The sequence below is a fragment of the Orbicella franksi genome, chromosome 7, assembly GCF_964199315.1.
Source record: "Orbicella franksi chromosome 7, jaOrbFran1.1, whole genome shotgun sequence".
In the NCBI taxonomy this organism is placed as follows: Eukaryota; Metazoa; Cnidaria; class Anthozoa; order Scleractinia; family Merulinidae; genus Orbicella; species Orbicella franksi.
In genome coordinates this window covers 20,265,287-20,282,127 of record NC_138151.1, presented here as the reverse complement: position 1 = coordinate 20,282,127, position 16,841 = coordinate 20,265,287, and the positions used below count along the sequence as shown (strand labels likewise).

Below are 16,841 nucleotides of genomic sequence, written 5' to 3'. Positions count from 1 at the left end.
CAGCTCGATTTCCTGAGTTTACCCTCAATGCTCAAATGCCCCGGAGCTTAAAACCTCCTAACAGCAACCCCACCACCTCCCTCCCTCCCGATAAATAGTTATTACGGGACTGTTATACTGAGTAGCCGATCTTTGATAGGTTAAAAAGGTCCCTTGAGTGTACGGATAACAATAGAGTCACTGGCAAAACACTATGGTATATTCGCGGAAAAATCGGGTGTCTGGAGTCTTCTTATCATGGATTTAGGAATCATTCCTTAACTTCCATAACACACTAATTCCATGGATGCTTTGAGTCAGAACGGCAAGTGTTTCAGATTTAGTGGTTTCGCAGGAGGGAGCTCAGCTTACAAAATTAATTCAGTTTCCTTTACCAGAGTGTACAACAGTGAAAAAATAGAATCTGTAGCTTTTTGTTGAGTCTTGTTGGAGATACCTTACGGACGTAACCAATTTTCGATTGAGGGGGAGGGGGGCTGGGGTTATCTGTTAGAGTGTTGACATGTTACATGTTAGGCTAAAATACTGTCCACTTTGAACTTTCCGTGTTATGAATTTAACAAAATACCGTGACTAAACAAAGTTACTACTAGTATTTGTGAGCACATTCAGTGCATTATCCCTCCCTATTTATTTAAGCTAGTACTGATTGAAGCTCTAATATATTTCATTTATCTTATTATTATTACTAATACTGGAACTTTCTGTTCTGCATGATCACTGAAGCAATTCAATTGCGGTCAGCTTTCGTGAACCCAAAACCAACTCTTATCATAAAGTTAGCTCGAGTACTGGCACGTACAGGTTAATATTGAATGCAGCGATCGCTCCGCGGAAGGCAGTGGCCTCGTCTAGTGTAACATCAGTTACGGGTAAGCCAAGCGATGTACACACACTTAATCGGAACTTCCAGAACTCATCACAGTTGTTACACGCAATGGAACGGGCTGTATGGAAATTTACTGAATACGCTTGATATTAACTAAACCGAGATATCAAGATGAAGACCATTGATATCTGTTGATAACAGCTCAGTTATTATAGTAAACATAGTGTCCTCTGATAGATACAAGAAACATATATTTGATTGTGATTATCCCAGAAAGAATTATTCAATGACATCATTTCTGTTCGTATCTGATATACTCAAGCGATCGGTCTCATGACGAAAAGTGTTTTTAAAATATTGTGCTATTTTACTCGCATTGTAACAACATGTCAGCTGTTATATTATCAGAACGTATTTGATTATGAACTTTACCATTATTTGAGCCTAAGTTCAAGTTAATGTGAGAGTATTCAGTGGTTGAATCTTTTTTGATCACTCCTTTTTGTCTTACAGCAACAGCAGAACCGGCGCCATCAGGATGGAGCTTAACCAAACAGTACGAAAATATCAAACATTATGTACTTTACAGATTGTTTTTTCGGTTCATAATGTTTATAGGCGATGCTTAAAATTGCCATGGGTGAATGATTTTGTAAATTGTGACGCCAACTTAAGGAATTAATTTCTTTACCATCCCTTTATTTCTCGCAAGCATGACATTCAAGAGCCTGATAATTTGTCCAGCTTTGACTTCCAAAGTTTTGCAAAAAGTAACTTTCAAAATGGAGAGATTTTCCAGTTCTCAAGGGTACCACTGATGTCTTCCCTGCTAAGTACAAACAATGTGGAAGATAGAAAGGTAAGCATGTTTCTTGCTCTAATGATCAGTCGTTCAATCTCCTAGTAGTAAAATAAAACAACAAGCTTGCACCATACAATCTTGTTAACTCAGTACAAAAACAGGATAAATACGTCAACATGACAAGTGGACCGAAACATGTCAATCTAATCAGTTGCGTCAGCAATTACTTTAGAAATTTAGTGTCTCTAAGTTGATCATTGTTGTGTAAAGCGTTTGGAATTCTGTCCTGTTGCGGAATCCAGAAAATTTCAGACCTGTTCCGTAGCACCTCAATTTAGCTCAAACAAATAGAAATTTTATTAATGATATAAATAGTAACTATAAATAAAACAAGTCCTTAGATCTCTAAGGGGTCAGTGAAAAATTGAAATGACAGTATTAAAAGAAATGAAAAGATTTCGGCAGTGATAATGTGGTATTTGCACATCAGAAATTATCGTTTCGCATAATTATAAGTTATGTCAATCATATGTTTACATGCGTGATCAATAATTCAATTGATGTTTTCGGGGAACGAAACAAGTTCTGTGAGCCTAAGGTAACCAGGTCATCTGTGTGTATGCTGTTATTAACCATGCGTGGAAAACCAGCAAGATGGCGACGGAGCAGTCTCGACAAGGCCCGCGCGTTTTCGGTCAGCGGTTTACCGGATGGTCCACGCTATGGGTGGGTGAAATAAAACTGGAACCTGGAAATCCTGGTTCTCGTTTGATTGTGCGAATGCCCTCACGTTTAATAAAGGTTTCTGACTAATGCTGGTTCACCTTCCGATTTCTCCCAGAGGTCTCGATTTCTCAGTGCTGTTAGAAACTAACTTACCCAAGACCCCCAGGCTTCATATTAAAACACCATCTTAAATTCAAGTGATCATCTATTCTCGTATTCTCGTGATAGCCTCATGTAAGAAGAAATATTACCTACTGTTACCTTACAAGTTATGCAAAAGGCAGGGACTGAGGCGGTGTATCACCCATAAATGTAATAAAAACCATAAATGTAATACCAACCATAAATTTAATAAAATTTGACAATAAATGTACTAAACTGGACAACCATAAATGTAATACGGCTTAACCATAAATGTAACAAACTGCCTATCACCTCTGAGTCAAGGAGCTACAAGCCCTGCCATTCCCTTATTTCGTCAGTACAGGGTAGCCTGTTCCAGGCTCTTGAATAGTCGTGGGTGAACGAAGATGCCTTATTCCCACTCGTTTTTCCCTCGCTCGCCCGCTTCCTGGAACAGGCTACGTGCATGTACAGGGAGGACAGGGGTTCTGTACATCAATTTGGAGGAGTTATTTCCCGCAGCACCGTTTTTGCCCAGAGGCCAAACCCTATCATTGTAGTCCGAGTGGTCTAAACTAAGTGCGTTTGAGGCCGTGGAACTTGATGATGTTTAAGTCCACTTAATTGAAGTGCTGGGAGTTGATAAAGTTTCATACATTTGAAAAGCTTGAGGTCGGTTAGAGTAATTTCACAGGCAAGTGAAAAAATTCTGGGACGCCCCGGCTTCAAGCGAAAATAAAACCAAAACGGCCAAGCATTATCCCCTCCGGCTCGCACTTCTACAGTCATTTGTTCGACTCACTTAAAGACTTAGTCATTCCTTTAGAATTCATTTACCAGGGGTGGATTGGGTGGCTAGCCGTCCACCTTTTAAAGAAGCAAATAAAAATAGTATCGGACCTAAAACGAGGGCGTATCTCAGTTTCCTCAGGCACTGTTAAAGACTATTTTTCACATATGTTACAGTTTTACTGATTCGCTATCGGCTATAATAGTTATGATGTTAATACAAACCTGAATATATTTACACAATTGCTTTTGGTATTAGCTGCTATTTGAAGAGTTAACGTTGTAACAAACCAGGTTTTGTTCTGCAGTTTTGTTCAGTGTCTTATCCTTGTATGGCCCATGTGGCTGGTGGGATATCAAATATATCTACCCTGGTTGAAAAAAGTATACCTGGACTACAACTTTGTCCAAAGCTCAGTAATATTGTTTAAAATGGTTCCACTTGCCCCATCCCTCCTGCAAGCCAGTTTTGTCCTCCCTCCAGCACTATTAAGTGATTGACTGGGTACAAAACGGAGCCATCCACTACCTCCCGCTAAAATGGCTTGAAGGACCTTTGCTAACGGACACAGGGTGCACGATTTCTCTCGATTTCTGGTAAAGAAATTGAAAATTAAATCAGGCTTATTCTCTGACATAAGGTAACGTTTGCCTGGATTTCTACCTCTTCTCTTCTTTTCGAAGTCAGAAAGTCTCAAAATGTTTTCACTTGCAAACACCTCCAGCACTTATTTTGGACGATTCGAGATCTCTTCTGGTACTGAAAGACGTAAAGACTTGATGATTTCTAAATGTGCGCACGGACATTAATGATGCCTTTTCGGGTTTTGGTCTCTTGGCCAAAACGATGCTGGAGCAACGAATCCTCCAATTTGATTTTCGGGGTCCCTGTCCTGCCTGTACGAAATAAGACAATGGCATGGTTTGTGGCCCCTTGACTCAGAGGAAATAGACAGTTTATTACATTTATGGTTAAGCCGTATTACAATTATGGTTGTTCAGTATATTACATTTATGGTCAAATTTTATTACATTTATGGCTGGTGGATTTATTACATTTGTGGTTAAAAGTTATTACATTTATTGTCAGTATTACATTTATGGTCAATTTTTATTACATATATGGTTGGTATTACATTTATGGTTTTTATTACATTTGTGGGTGATACAAGCGGAGAAGTATTCCCACCATGCTGTAGAAGGGACGAACAGAGAAGAGAAGGCTACGCACGAACATGCGTAGAACATGGGTGCTAGGTCAAACACAAGAAAGGAATGAAATACTTGGTTTCACCAGAAGTCATACTAGAGACTACGGTCTTCGCAATATTGCATTATTCCTCTCATCTTTTAATTATTAATAACTGTCTCAGTTTTACTGGTTTGTTGCTTTATAATTCATTATTTCGCTTTCACTCTGTAAGACAGCTGATATCCTGCTTATGTACTATTCTCTTACACCTAGAGTGCACGTTAAGGAACCTTATAAAGTTCTTCGTTACATTCGTTACCCATCGAAACCCGATCAAAATGGAACTTCTTCTCTGACGAGACGTCGTTTTCATTGTATCAGTGTCTTTCCAAAACTAGTACCAACTGTTTTTATGATCTTTTACCAGGCCTGATGCCTGGTTTTGTATAACATTTCAGATGCTTTACTGATTCGTTCCCTTTCCTTGCTTTTAAGGCGTCCTGTGCGATTTCTGTCGCCATACTTCGGTTCATGAGGGACATGGGAGAGCCAAAATTCGAAGAGGAAGACACTGAGGTATAACTCTATAACGTTAATAAAGGTTTTTGTTGTTGTTGTTGTTGTTGTTGTTCTAACTTGCCATGTTCAGTATAAGGTCAAATTGACCTCTTTAGATGATCTTATTCAGCCTTTTAAATGCGAAGGTATTTAGTATATTGTGAAAACAGTGAACACATATCCACTCCATGGATGTGCCACTGCTAATTCAAAAGTTTCTTCTTTTCCTTTTTCCGTGTATACGGTGCCATCCATACTGCTTCTTACCAGCAAATAATGTTACAAAAGTGTTGGAATTCAATTTTTTTTCCGAAGATTTCAGAAACAACAGAGATTACAAGTCCGAGCAACAAAGCTTATTCATCAGGCACCACGTTCAAGAGGAAAGTTGAATCTCAAAAGGTACAACGGTGAAGTAGTGGGTCTGTAGCTCTTAAGAGATTTTCTGTAGAACGAATCTTGTATTTACGGGCTCCAGAGAAAACGAATACGTGCTCGGGCCCAGGCGCACGCTGTTTCCGCTGGACCAAACAAATAAGAGGGATGCCAGTCCATCGACGCTCAATTAGCCCACCGGCTAACATTAATTTAATGAAGCAGTCCTAGCGGATCACCCAGTGCTCACTTGTACTCATGGGTGGTGCGAGGCGTAGAGGATGGGTCAATATATACGCCTTGCCAAACAACAAAACTATCGAGCTGACCATTAGGACAACATCCTCCCCCCTTCCGCGCCCTCCTCAAAGCAATGATTACAAGAATGCTTAATGGTCACTGATATAATTTAACTGCTGCAATTTAAAGTAACAAGTTTACCCTTATCACAGTCTGTTATCTCTTTTTGCCCTGTTTCATGGAGATCGCTTTTTTTTTGTCATTATCATTCCAATTATGTTCATAGTTTGTTCATAGTAACTCTCAGAGAACTTAATTGTGAGACAGTTCTTATCTTGTCGACACAAAGTTAATCAAGAGATAACAGAGTAGTAGTAATGATGATTATTTTTTCTCCGTCAGGCTCAGACGACCTTTGTGACGTCACACAATCTTCCAGCGCTAGTCATGATGAATCGCTGCACAACAAACATCGAGAAAGTACAGTTTATCGCCAGTTTTGGGATTCGTAGACCACCCTTGAGGTGAACGACATGATCAATTTAACAAATTGACGCCAGTTTTTCATGCTTCTGTCCTGTTATTGATCATGAATTTCGTGATAACATTGTCAAAGTAGTTGTGGATCCACGAGGCGATAGTCCAGTGGATCCGCAGACTATTTTGACAATGTTCTGACGAAATTCATTGTCAATAACAGGACAGACGCATGAAAAACTGACGTTAATTTGTTTTTTACGATAACAAATTGTCAAATTGTCCGCTCTCGCTTGTTGACGCATCGCATAAATTATAAATTCATGTGTCTGTCCGCTTATTGACAATAAAAATTAGCCAATGAGCGCGCGAGAATTTCTGCAGTTATGGTAAAAAATTATATGGTGTAAGGATCACTTAGCTGTTTTTGTTGCTGCGTATTTGGTTGTTTGTTTGTTTGTTTGTTTGTTCTTTTTTGTTTGTCTGTTTGCTTTCCGTCTGTTTGAAGGTGCTCTGTGTTATTCTTGTTACTATTAGTAAAGTAATCTTCAAGCGCCTCGCCGGATGAAAACCTAAGGGCTGACCGTTCAATTAAACTATAGCTTGCAATAGAACATGAATCCGCCGCTTGATTCATTTTTGACATTTTGTAGTTTTCAATACTGACAATGTATCGGCAGACGGTTGTATATGTTAATTTTTTCAATCTTCCGATGCCATCGCTGATTCTTTGAACTTTTAATTATGACGAATAGCTACCAAAGGTAATTTAGCTAAATTTCTCCTTTCAGGGATGAAATATATTGCCAAATTTGCCGTCAGCTTGTAAAAAACGGTTCACAAACAAGTTTTGCACGTGGCTGGATCCTATTGGCTCTCTGTGTCGGTGTTTTCCCGCCATCAGATAAGGTAATTCGCATTTTCTTCTTGACAGAATGTAATTTTCTTCAAGTACTGAGCTGACTCCAGTGATTCTGTTTTTCAGCTGCTGAATTATCTCACAAACTTTCTGAAGCAGGGTCCTGGTCAATTTGGGGATTACTGCCATAAGATTCTGCAAAGAACTCTTCAAGTGGGTTTTAGAAAGCAGCCGCCTACAACTGTTGAACTAGAGGCAAGCAAGTTTTAGTAATTCCTTTCATATATAATGGTGCTGCATTGATTCGCACAATAAGATACATCCATTCAGGTGCAAGCTGATCATAATGCGTTGTTGGAGTGCCAAGAACATGTTGTCGCATTTATTTTCTCCTGATGAACCTACTTTATGACGTAAACATACAGACCGCGCCTTACTTTTCGGGCGTCCTAATAGCTTAACCAATTAAAGGGCCTGTGTCACGATAATATGCGCATGTACGACTTTGATTTATACTGGAAGGTCCGGTTGGAAGGTTTTCCTCAATAGATATCGTAAGAGTCAGTACTACGCACCTTCTGGGAGAACTTGGAATTTTTTTCGCGTCCCCTTGTAATAAACTATAGTGTTTGTAAGCCTAATTGTCCCGTCGTCGATCTTAGTATGGAACGAATCTCTTCGTAAACGAAGTTCCATCTTCACTCAAACAAGAAATGCTTTTAAACCCCGCCATAAAAGACAAACTGATGATTTCTTGAATACCGTTATCATTACTTCAGTCCTAGTTCCACAAGGTATTAGAAAAAGGAATTTCCTCATCAAAGCAGAGTTGAAAATTGAAACGTCAGTCAGAAAATGTAATCACTGTACCACATACATAGGAGAACCCTGTAAGTCCCCAACGTAGCCCTGTCAAAGGGAAAGAGAATGGAGCTCTCAAGGTCTCAAGTAAAAGTTATGTCGTTTTCATTTGTTGTTTTGTTTTTCATTTCTTTTCGTTGCTGCAGATCATTCAGTTACTTTGTTTAATGACGAAAGTCTATCTTTTAATTGACAGGCCGTCAAAACACAGTCACCACTCAACCTACCTGTCATCTTCATGGATGGCTCTACCAAAACATTTGAAGTGGATCCCGCCATAACATGTGCTGAACTGTGTCTGTTAATTAAAAACAAACTGGGACTCAGGGATATCTTTGGATTTTCCATTTTTATTGAAGCTTTAACTCAGGTTAGCTCAATTTATAATCAGTTTTTTATTCAGTCTAGAACGATCGAGTGAGCACTACATAGAGAGAAGTTTAAATTGAATGTTATAAGACCAAATCCAAGTAATCAATCTGGCCAACCACAAAAAGCTGAGACAATGCAGCGAACTAAGTAAGTGTAGCCGGCGCTCAACTCCGTAAAACGCGTGCGAGCAAGTCACGAATATTGGTTTTACACTGATTGATTGAGAGATTGGCGTGTTTTTTTTTTACCGGTCACTACGCGTAGTAATAAAAAGCTAAAGTCAGTGCGCATTTCTTTTGACTTTCAAATGAAAAGTAATCCAACCATTCGGACTTGATTCTGAACTTGATTCTGAGGTCACTTTCAGCAACAAAATATTTGACAACGAAAAATTAAAATAGTTTCCAATGTTTCTAGACCTTGTCAAGAAAACTGTATGAGGATTGTTTTCGGGTGGCATTCTGTTAGCCAGCTCGTGTGGAGTCTTTTACTGTGGGTGCAACTGATGGTTGATATGTGGCTTATTACTCGGCGCGCTTGTTGATTTCTTCTTGCAGGTGAGCAACTGGGGATGCGGAAATGAAAGTGTTTTGGACACCGTCTCTTTAGCTGAACAGTACGCATGCTCAAAAAAGCTAAGCGATCCTAATGATTGGCACTTGTTTTTACGAAAAGATTTGTTTGCACCCACGGATAATCTCAGCGGTGATAAGGTGGCCATTGATTTAATCTATCACCAGATTGTGGGAGGAATCCGCGCTGAGGAGTATATCTGCGAGGTAAGACACGGGGTCCGAGTGTTAATTTTTTCTTTTCAACTGATATTTCAAGGTCCTTAACAAATTGGCTTCCGTACCCCAACTCCCTACGTTTAGTGTAAATCTCTGCATTGGAGAAATCTTTCTTTTTCGAGAATTTAACAAAGCTCAAGAGAAATGAGTCATTTATGTTGGATTATCGTGAAGCTGTTTTGCTTTTTTTATGCAGCAGCAGCAAATGATTAGCATAATAGCCAAGCGATACTACATTGAGAATGGCCATGAAATCAAAGAAAACTTGCTCCGTCAAGTTGTTCAAGATTCGTTTCCACCATACGTGCTAACCACCATTGCAGAAGATGACCTGATAAAAAGCGTCAAGGATGCTTTTAATGCGGTAAGATTCTTTGTTATTTTATCAAGGGAAACTTTTAGCCAGTAAACAGCGCAGTTAGTAAGATTTCGTGGATACGATAATTTGAAAATAAAAATCTTTTACTCCAATATGTTGAGTCAGTCACGGCATGTCAGTCACGGCCTGTCAATGATTTACACACGTGGTTGTTAGACGCTCTATTTAGTAAATTAAAATGTCGGATACAAAATAGTTTAAAACTGAACGAAATGTCAGTCGGATACCTTCAGAGTGTTTTTACATGAGAGCTTCAGCCACCTAAAGAGCTGGTAGTCAAGATTACATTCAGTTCATATATCATCGACTGCACTTGTGCTTAAATTTGCGTTTTTCAGAAGGTTAATTGCTACTATGACGTTTGACAACGACCCCCTCTAAACTTATCATTTGTTTTGCCGCTACTGTAGAGCTCTCGTATTCAAGAAAGATCTGTTGTTGAAGTGGTTAAAAAGGACATTGTAAACTATGCAGCAACTCACTGGTTCAAAGAATTCTCCAGAATGTTCGACGGATTTGTAGCATCAGGGCCAAACCTTCCGAAGATAGCTGTTAGACTGGCTTTCAATTCACAGGGATTGTTAGTTTTTTCATCTGAAAACCGTGACGCCTCTCAACTGCTCAGCCTGTCGTATTCCCAAATAAAGAAAGCGTCCAGTCTAAGGTACGTAGATCGCTTCCATCCTTGAATCGTCGTTATATCATTCACATTACCAAAAAAATCCTCCAGGCGTTTATCCCCACGCCCTCCCTCCCTCCCATCTTTCTGTTTTCATCATCCTACACCTCTGACTCTTGGTATGATTGCAACCCTTTGTTATTTAACGTTTTTAGTATTTTACCCTCTATGGAAGTGCTCTTATATTACAAACCGCTCTCTATTAGCTCTCTCCTCTCCAGAAGAACAAAATCATCTTATCCCGAGCACCAGGTGCAGAAGTTTATAATAAGAAAATGGGTCATAGTCTATTTACATGATCGAAAAGCTCACTATATATGCAGTTCATTTCCATGTTGACCTGCCTGTACCAGAAGCTTTTTTAAACGGAAGACACTAAAAACAGAACGCGTTTAGGCGAGGCTAGAGTAGACTTTGTAAATTAGAAGTAAATTATTCGTTTGACCGTTTCTACACCGTCTGCTATGCATTTTACACAGTTCATGAAAATGATAACAAATCAAGCCATGAAACATTATGCAACCTTTTCTATAACTCACAGCACTTTCTTGCTTTTTCTTTTCTTAGGAAAGGAATGTATCTGGACGCTGTTTTGATGTTGACTACAAGTCGTTCTACTACATACTCTTTCAGAAGTCTTCATGCTGATAATATGAATGACTTGATCAACCATTTCTTGAAATATTCCAACAGTTCAAACATTGCCGGTGTTGATGACTGACTCACCCGATCCTTCATTTTGTGATCGGTGAACTTTGCTAATTCTACGTCCTCATGAACGCGATAAGATCGAAAATTTCTTTTCAACAAGGTTGCGAGGTCTTGGAATTCTCCATTATAGGTAGTACTTCTGTCAGTAATGGTCAAGACTGTCATGGGCATAAATTCGAAAGTTAGAAGGCAAAAGCTATTATTATACTTACATCGACAGAGGCCAAAGAATATAGTGCTGTTCTGTTGAAATTACAATACTAAGTCGCTTGTTAAGTATGCAAGAACTTTTGATCTCAAATGAAAACGTCACACAGACTTTTTCAAATTTGTTCTGCCCTTGTGCTGCACACAAAATCACTAAGAACTAATAGGTCTAAAAGCAATCTGCTCTACCCTCATCAGTTTACTTGACCCTCCCCTTTTTTCCGTTTAGCATCGAATGTGTTTCCTGATATTGGGTCGGTCGGTCGGATTGAAAAATAAAACCTAAAAAAAAATTCACAAGAAGTCTCTGAATAGGAGGCCCGGTACCCCAGCATTATTGCTGTGGAGCCTGGAAACAACAAGACATGAACCCAAAATCAATATGGCGGAAAAGTTGGTTGATGTCGTTGTAAAATTAAGACAACGTGGGACTAATTAAAGCGGGACTTAACCTAAAATTCTGAAAGAAATTCGAAGTTTTGTTTTTTACGGAACTCGAATCTTAAGGTATTGAAGTTTTATTTGGACAAGTACTGTTACTGTAAGTTTAAAGCTCGTTTTCTCAAAACGAGTTATTTTCGCCTTCTAGAGAAGATATCTTGAGAAGGATTTATTCAATTGAGCTAAAATTTTCAGGATTTGTTGTTTTTAGTACGTTCTGTGGGATAAGCATAGAACTTTTCCATCCAGTGCATTCTGTCAAAGTTATGTATTGAAACGTATGCTAGATTTTCTGTATCAGATTTAACTGGTCATCATTTCACGTGCTTTTAACTTTTCAAAAATCTCTATGCTTATCTCAGCAAGCTGTTTGTCTTCTTTTGTAAAATGTAAAAATTATTCCTTTTGATCAGTTCTAGTAGGAGTTATCTTTTCTCAAGTAAGCCCTGGCATTCCCCAGTAGGTGGCAGATTTAATCAGCCGGTGTCAGGTTACAATACAGTTATAGGGTACACAAATATTTTTTTCATAATCTTTGCTCTTTGATCTTTTTAAGAATGTATACTTTGCCATGGTTTGGAGTTAACTCTTAGCCACGAAAACATGTTTGAAACATGGTGTGTTTTTAAGTGTTTTTAGGTTAAGTCCCACCTTAAGACAACTGTTTTACTCTATGCTGTTACTATGCTCATTTTTCAGATTAAAAAAAATATTTAAAGTGAAAAATGGTTTAACTACGTCGTTACTTTTGTTTTTGAAAATGCCAAAAATTTGGGTCGGTCGGACGACGCTAACAGGGGAAAAAATGAGGGTGGCCTAAATATCTTTTTTGGTTTTTAAGGCCCATTTCATGTATGCGCGTAGATACTTTTCGCTCCGTTTTGTTCAAAAATGTAGCATAATCCCGATATATTTTAAGATGGGAATCATAATGAAAACAAAGCCTGTAATCTAAAATAAGCTGGCTTGCTTTACAATGGTCTGCTCCTATTGGGGCATCATGGAATAATAAGCGAAACATACCCAAACCAAGAAAAAAGGGGCAGCCATATTTGTTCAAGTAGGGTTTCATCTCATTGAAAGATCGAACACAGAATCAGTGACGTTGAATACTTACTAACAGTAACCTAAAACAACTCGAATGAATTTAGATAAACATGCTTGCTTCACGAACCATGCATTAGTAAGTTATCGTGTTTACCATGAACACAAGTTTTGAACACTTATGGGGTAGTTATTCATTATAAAACTTATTATCGAGAGTTTCTGACGTTGTAGAGTACTCCCCAGGGTTCTATTTCCTTCGTGGGGTCATTTATCGCGGCTCATCTTCCTGATCATCCATAGCTTCCACAATTTAACAACTTCGAAGTTTTCCAGAGGCAAATGACCCGGGAAATGACAATTACTGCCTTGATAATGCCGATAAAGGATATCGTTATGTCAAATTAAAATAAGAGGAACAACCGCGGGAAACCTGCAAGACCCAATTACCTTTGGGGACGAATACGAATAAGGTGGGAGGTGGAGGGCAAAGAAAGGCTAGCAGAAGTTGGCCCTTCCTGGGACGGGTTGTTCAAAGCCCGATTAAGCTAACCCAGGATTAGCGAGAATTTTGATTTCAGTTTTGTAACTTTTGGGTACCGTTTTCTGTTTATATTGTTTGTCCTTCAGGTTTGAGTTTGAAAAATCTCAAACTACGCAAAACACAAGCAGTGAAAAGCATTTTTATACAAGAAAAATGGATACTTCGATTAACTTTTACTCCCGGGTTAGCGTTACCCGGCTTTCGAACAACCGGGCCCCGTTGAATAGAGTGTTTTCATTGTCACGCAATAAAAAATAAAATCAAAAGCCATTCGGTGGATAAAGTCAAGAAATTGTGATATTATAGAAGATAAATAAAAAAGACAGTTCTCCAAGTTTAAGAATTGTGCGTTGTCCCAAAGTTGAGATATTCGTGGAAATGTTCTGCGCAAATGCCTAGTATGGAGCCGCCATGTTGGTGTTCCAATATGACGACCGGAAAACAGTAAACATCTGGAACTTATTACTTTGGTTATCTAGGACACTTATTATCTACACAGAACAAACAAGCATTTAAATAAGCACATTTCCAAATACTATAACGTCTTAAAGGGCAAAAAATTACGAGATTAATACATATTTTTCGACCTTTATGTCACCATAATTATGTCACGCACCGCCATAACTCTGAAATTCAAAATGCACTGGTTTCCAGACGAGGGATGCTTTTGAGCTGGAAAGTTGTAAACACATAGAAATTTAGTACCTCTTATACCTGACGAGGATAAAATCTTTGGTGGCTTTGTAGTTTTGGATTTAAGAATTTGATAACGTCACGTGAAAACGCTCTATCACCACTGAGGAATTTAAACGAAAAACCGTCACGCTTTCCTTTCCCGCCTTTTAATGCATCACGTCCCGGAGGGTGTCCCGGAGTGGAAAAAAAAATATTGGTAGCCTCGTTTGCATGCTGACACTCGGACCTGTCGTTCCAGCCTTGTTGTGCTGTGTTCCAAACAATGATTCCAAACAAGAACTGAAATGATTTTGTTTCAATGATTACATTATACAGCCCTCTGAAACAGCGAGAAAGAAGCTCATTATTACAATGATTGTTAAATTTACCATCGATGTTTTTTTTCACAGGGGACGGCCAGGGATAAGTCGTTAGTGTTGAGCCGGTAAGTGAATTTTCCGGCTTTGAAAATTACGATAAGGCCTGTATGCTTTATCGATTACTTGTATTGATAGGTACGCTGTGACTGGATCAAATTTTCTTTCTTTTATTAGAATTTTAGAAACTATATTTTATTTGTTATGAAACGAGCAGGGTGGTTTCGATCGATGTTAGTTTACATCAGTTTGTATGTTTCCAGGTTTGCTCTGTTGTGACACCCAATCTGCGAAAACTTTAAACATCAGGACCGCTTGTTTGGGCTGCAATGGTGATCGTCTCAAAGGTAGAAAAACGTAGAAAATCTAAGGAGCAGTGTCATAATTTACCGTCTTGTCTGTAAGTGGAACAATTGATCGGAAGTGAAATTATTCATCATGTAGCGTTCTCAAACCTGCGCGCCGCTTAGTTATCGAGTACGAACATACACGCGTTTGAATTTTAAAACATTACTTCTTCTATGTACCATAAATATGACCATGGATACGAATGCGAAACTTGCCTTAAAGTAACTTCGAAGACGCGTTTTGGAATGATCTGAGGATATTGTACCATCTTGATACTAGCTAACTGCGGTAAATTTATTGTTTTAATGATGGGAAATATTCACCTATATAGGCTTCAGTGTTGGAACATAGATAGTTGAAAAAAACTTTTCACAATAAGAGCAGAGGTATCTTTCTTGCTTACAATTTAATTTTCTACGAGCTGAAATTCTTGCTCGTGAACGATCCATGGTTGGTAGAAATCTACCTCACAAGGCGTGTCGAAAGTTGCTTCTGATATGTACTTCGCTGGTGCAATATTGACGAGCAAAATAAAACAAAGTTTAGTCATGTATTGTTATTCTAGCAAGATTAATATTTTATTTTATTTCGTGAATCCATATTTGAGAAGCAGTTATCTATTGCCTATACTATTTATAAATGTAGGTCACTTCATCGAGTACAAAGATAGCATAATTCACTGGAAAGTTCTTGGATGTCTCTCCAGCGGTCTGGTGAACATGTATTGTATTTTGTATCGTTTATCATGAATCGCTTGAGCGATTCCATCGGATCGGCCGCGTTATGTGAAATTTTTAAGGACGCCTCTATATCAGCGGTGTTGATTTTCTTCGCAGTATTTAATTTAGTTTATTAGTGTTATCATCAATCACTGATTGGTGGTGGTTGTGATGGTGAGAGGGAGTGTGGGGCAGTGTGGACTAGTTTCTAACCAGAAATACTTTAATTTTTCAACCATAAACTGTTAAAACTCGGCCAGTAGTATTAGCTTGTTCATCATTTTCAGGAACCTCATTTATAACAGGTGATGCATGATGTATTTGTATGCTCAGAAGACAATTAAATCTGTCTACCTGTTCATTAATAATAATAATAATAATATTATGTCAACATTTTTTTATCACAATATTTTTATTCTTGTTTCATTTGACACTAAATCAAGGATTTCTGAGGCTTATTAATTTGACAAATCTTTCTCATTAAGCCTTGAAGGTGGGGCAAGGGTCATAATCCTTATACTCAAACTGATCTTGATATCTCATCACATTTTAATTATGAACCTTGGTTTTTCAGACTTTGGTGCTGAATTGCACTTTCTTTTTTTCTATTACACGAGTCCCAATGTGCAAATTATTCCAAATGCAATTTTGGGGTTTCAACAAAGATTTCAACAGGAGGGCACCAGGATAAGACATCTGGGCGGAAAATCTGCATGCCTAAGGGGCCTTGCCAAGCTGGGGGTCTGGGGACCATGCAGCCCTGAAAAAATTTGAAAATTCCACTCTTGCAGAGATAGGCTTTCATGCAATTTGGACCAAAAAATCAGCATCACTCAGTTACCTACAACAGATCATTGTAGATAACTAAATCGTAATTCAAACCCATCATTTGAGGTGGATTTGCTTGTAATTTTAACACATTTTAAGTGGGCTCTCATTCAGAACATTTATTTTTGCAATGCATCAATTGGTGAATTTGTTTTACAAGTTTTGTTGACAGCAACAGTACTATCTAAATAGTACTATCCTGGTTTAGAAGTACTATCCTGGTTTAAAGCTATTTGACAGATCACTGGCATAGAACAGTTATGGATGGCCAGGCATCTTCTTTGCTACCTATTTCATCCGGTGTGCCCCAGAGGTCTATCCTGGAACCCATGCTGTTTATTGCGTTCGAGCATAGGGAGAACGCAGCCTAATTTTGTATTGGTGTCCACATGTTGGGCTTCCTGCATAATACAGGCGAAATCGATTGAGGTTGCAGTGGTCTTAGCAAATTCAACCGCCCCGCTTGATTTTTGCAGGGGTGTGTCATGGCCAGTAAACTGGTACCGTTTAATGCTAAGACATGTGATAAGACATATGGCAAACATGTGAGTACCAGTATGTGAGCTGGCCATGTGAGGTCGTCTTTCTGCTGGATTTTTCTTTGACTTCTTTCCATTCAGTCGCCGTACGCTTCCCTATTATGTGCTCTCAGCATTAGATTTTGGTGAATTTAAACGCTTTGACGGTAACATTTATCGAAATCTGAGAGAATTGTCCTTGTTTATTAACACGACTTGACTTTGAGATGTTAACTGTGGGAACACCTACATTTTGATCGCATTTGTTGATTAGTTCCAGTGGCGACAGATAGCTCAGTCTTTATCTGGTCGAAATTTTATTGTTTGGAATCGGTGAAAAAGTACTCTGAAGGCAAGATCCAAAAGTCTGCTTTGTT

At 38.7% G+C, this 16,841-nt stretch overlaps 2 protein-coding genes across 5 annotated transcripts in view; both read left to right on the top strand.

The window, feature by feature from the left end:
- The first annotated feature begins 750 nt into the window (after positions 1-750).
- Positions 751-12,180, top strand: LOC145492679 (myosin-VIIa-like). Of its 4 annotated transcripts, none has more exons than XM_081472090.1 (13): positions 751-872; positions 1,343-1,407; positions 1,542-1,688; positions 4,957-5,037; positions 5,335-5,421; positions 6,037-6,158; positions 6,903-7,020; positions 7,097-7,225; positions 8,028-8,201; positions 8,761-8,982; positions 9,191-9,358; positions 9,784-10,037; positions 10,620-12,180. In XM_081472090.1, exons 3-13 carry the CDS (start codon positions 1,647-1,649, stop codon positions 10,771-10,773), a joined length of 1,551 nt encoding a protein of 516 aa, XP_081328216.1. In that variant the 5' UTR covers positions 751-872; positions 1,343-1,407; positions 1,542-1,646; the 3' UTR covers positions 10,774-12,180. The 4 variants fall into 4 exon arrangements, with proteins under 4 accessions (XP_081328216.1, XP_081328213.1, XP_081328215.1 ...); XM_081472087.1 differs by having other exon boundaries at positions 784-872; positions 1,343-1,385; XM_081472089.1 differs by lacking the exon at positions 10,620-12,180 and having other exon boundaries at positions 784-872; positions 1,343-1,385; positions 9,784-10,123.
- Positions 12,181-13,892: 1,712 nt separating this feature from the next.
- LOC145493047 (unconventional myosin-VIIa-like) overlaps positions 13,893-16,841 on the top strand; it is a 51,478-nt gene continuing 48,529 nt past the window's right edge. The window contains exons 1-2 of the mRNA XM_081472450.1: positions 13,893-14,119; positions 14,315-14,398. Coding sequence (XP_081328576.1) covers positions 14,381-14,398 — 18 coding nt within the window. The 5' untranslated portion in view covers positions 13,893-14,119; positions 14,315-14,380. The remainder of the gene's footprint in view (positions 14,120-14,314; positions 14,399-16,841) is intronic.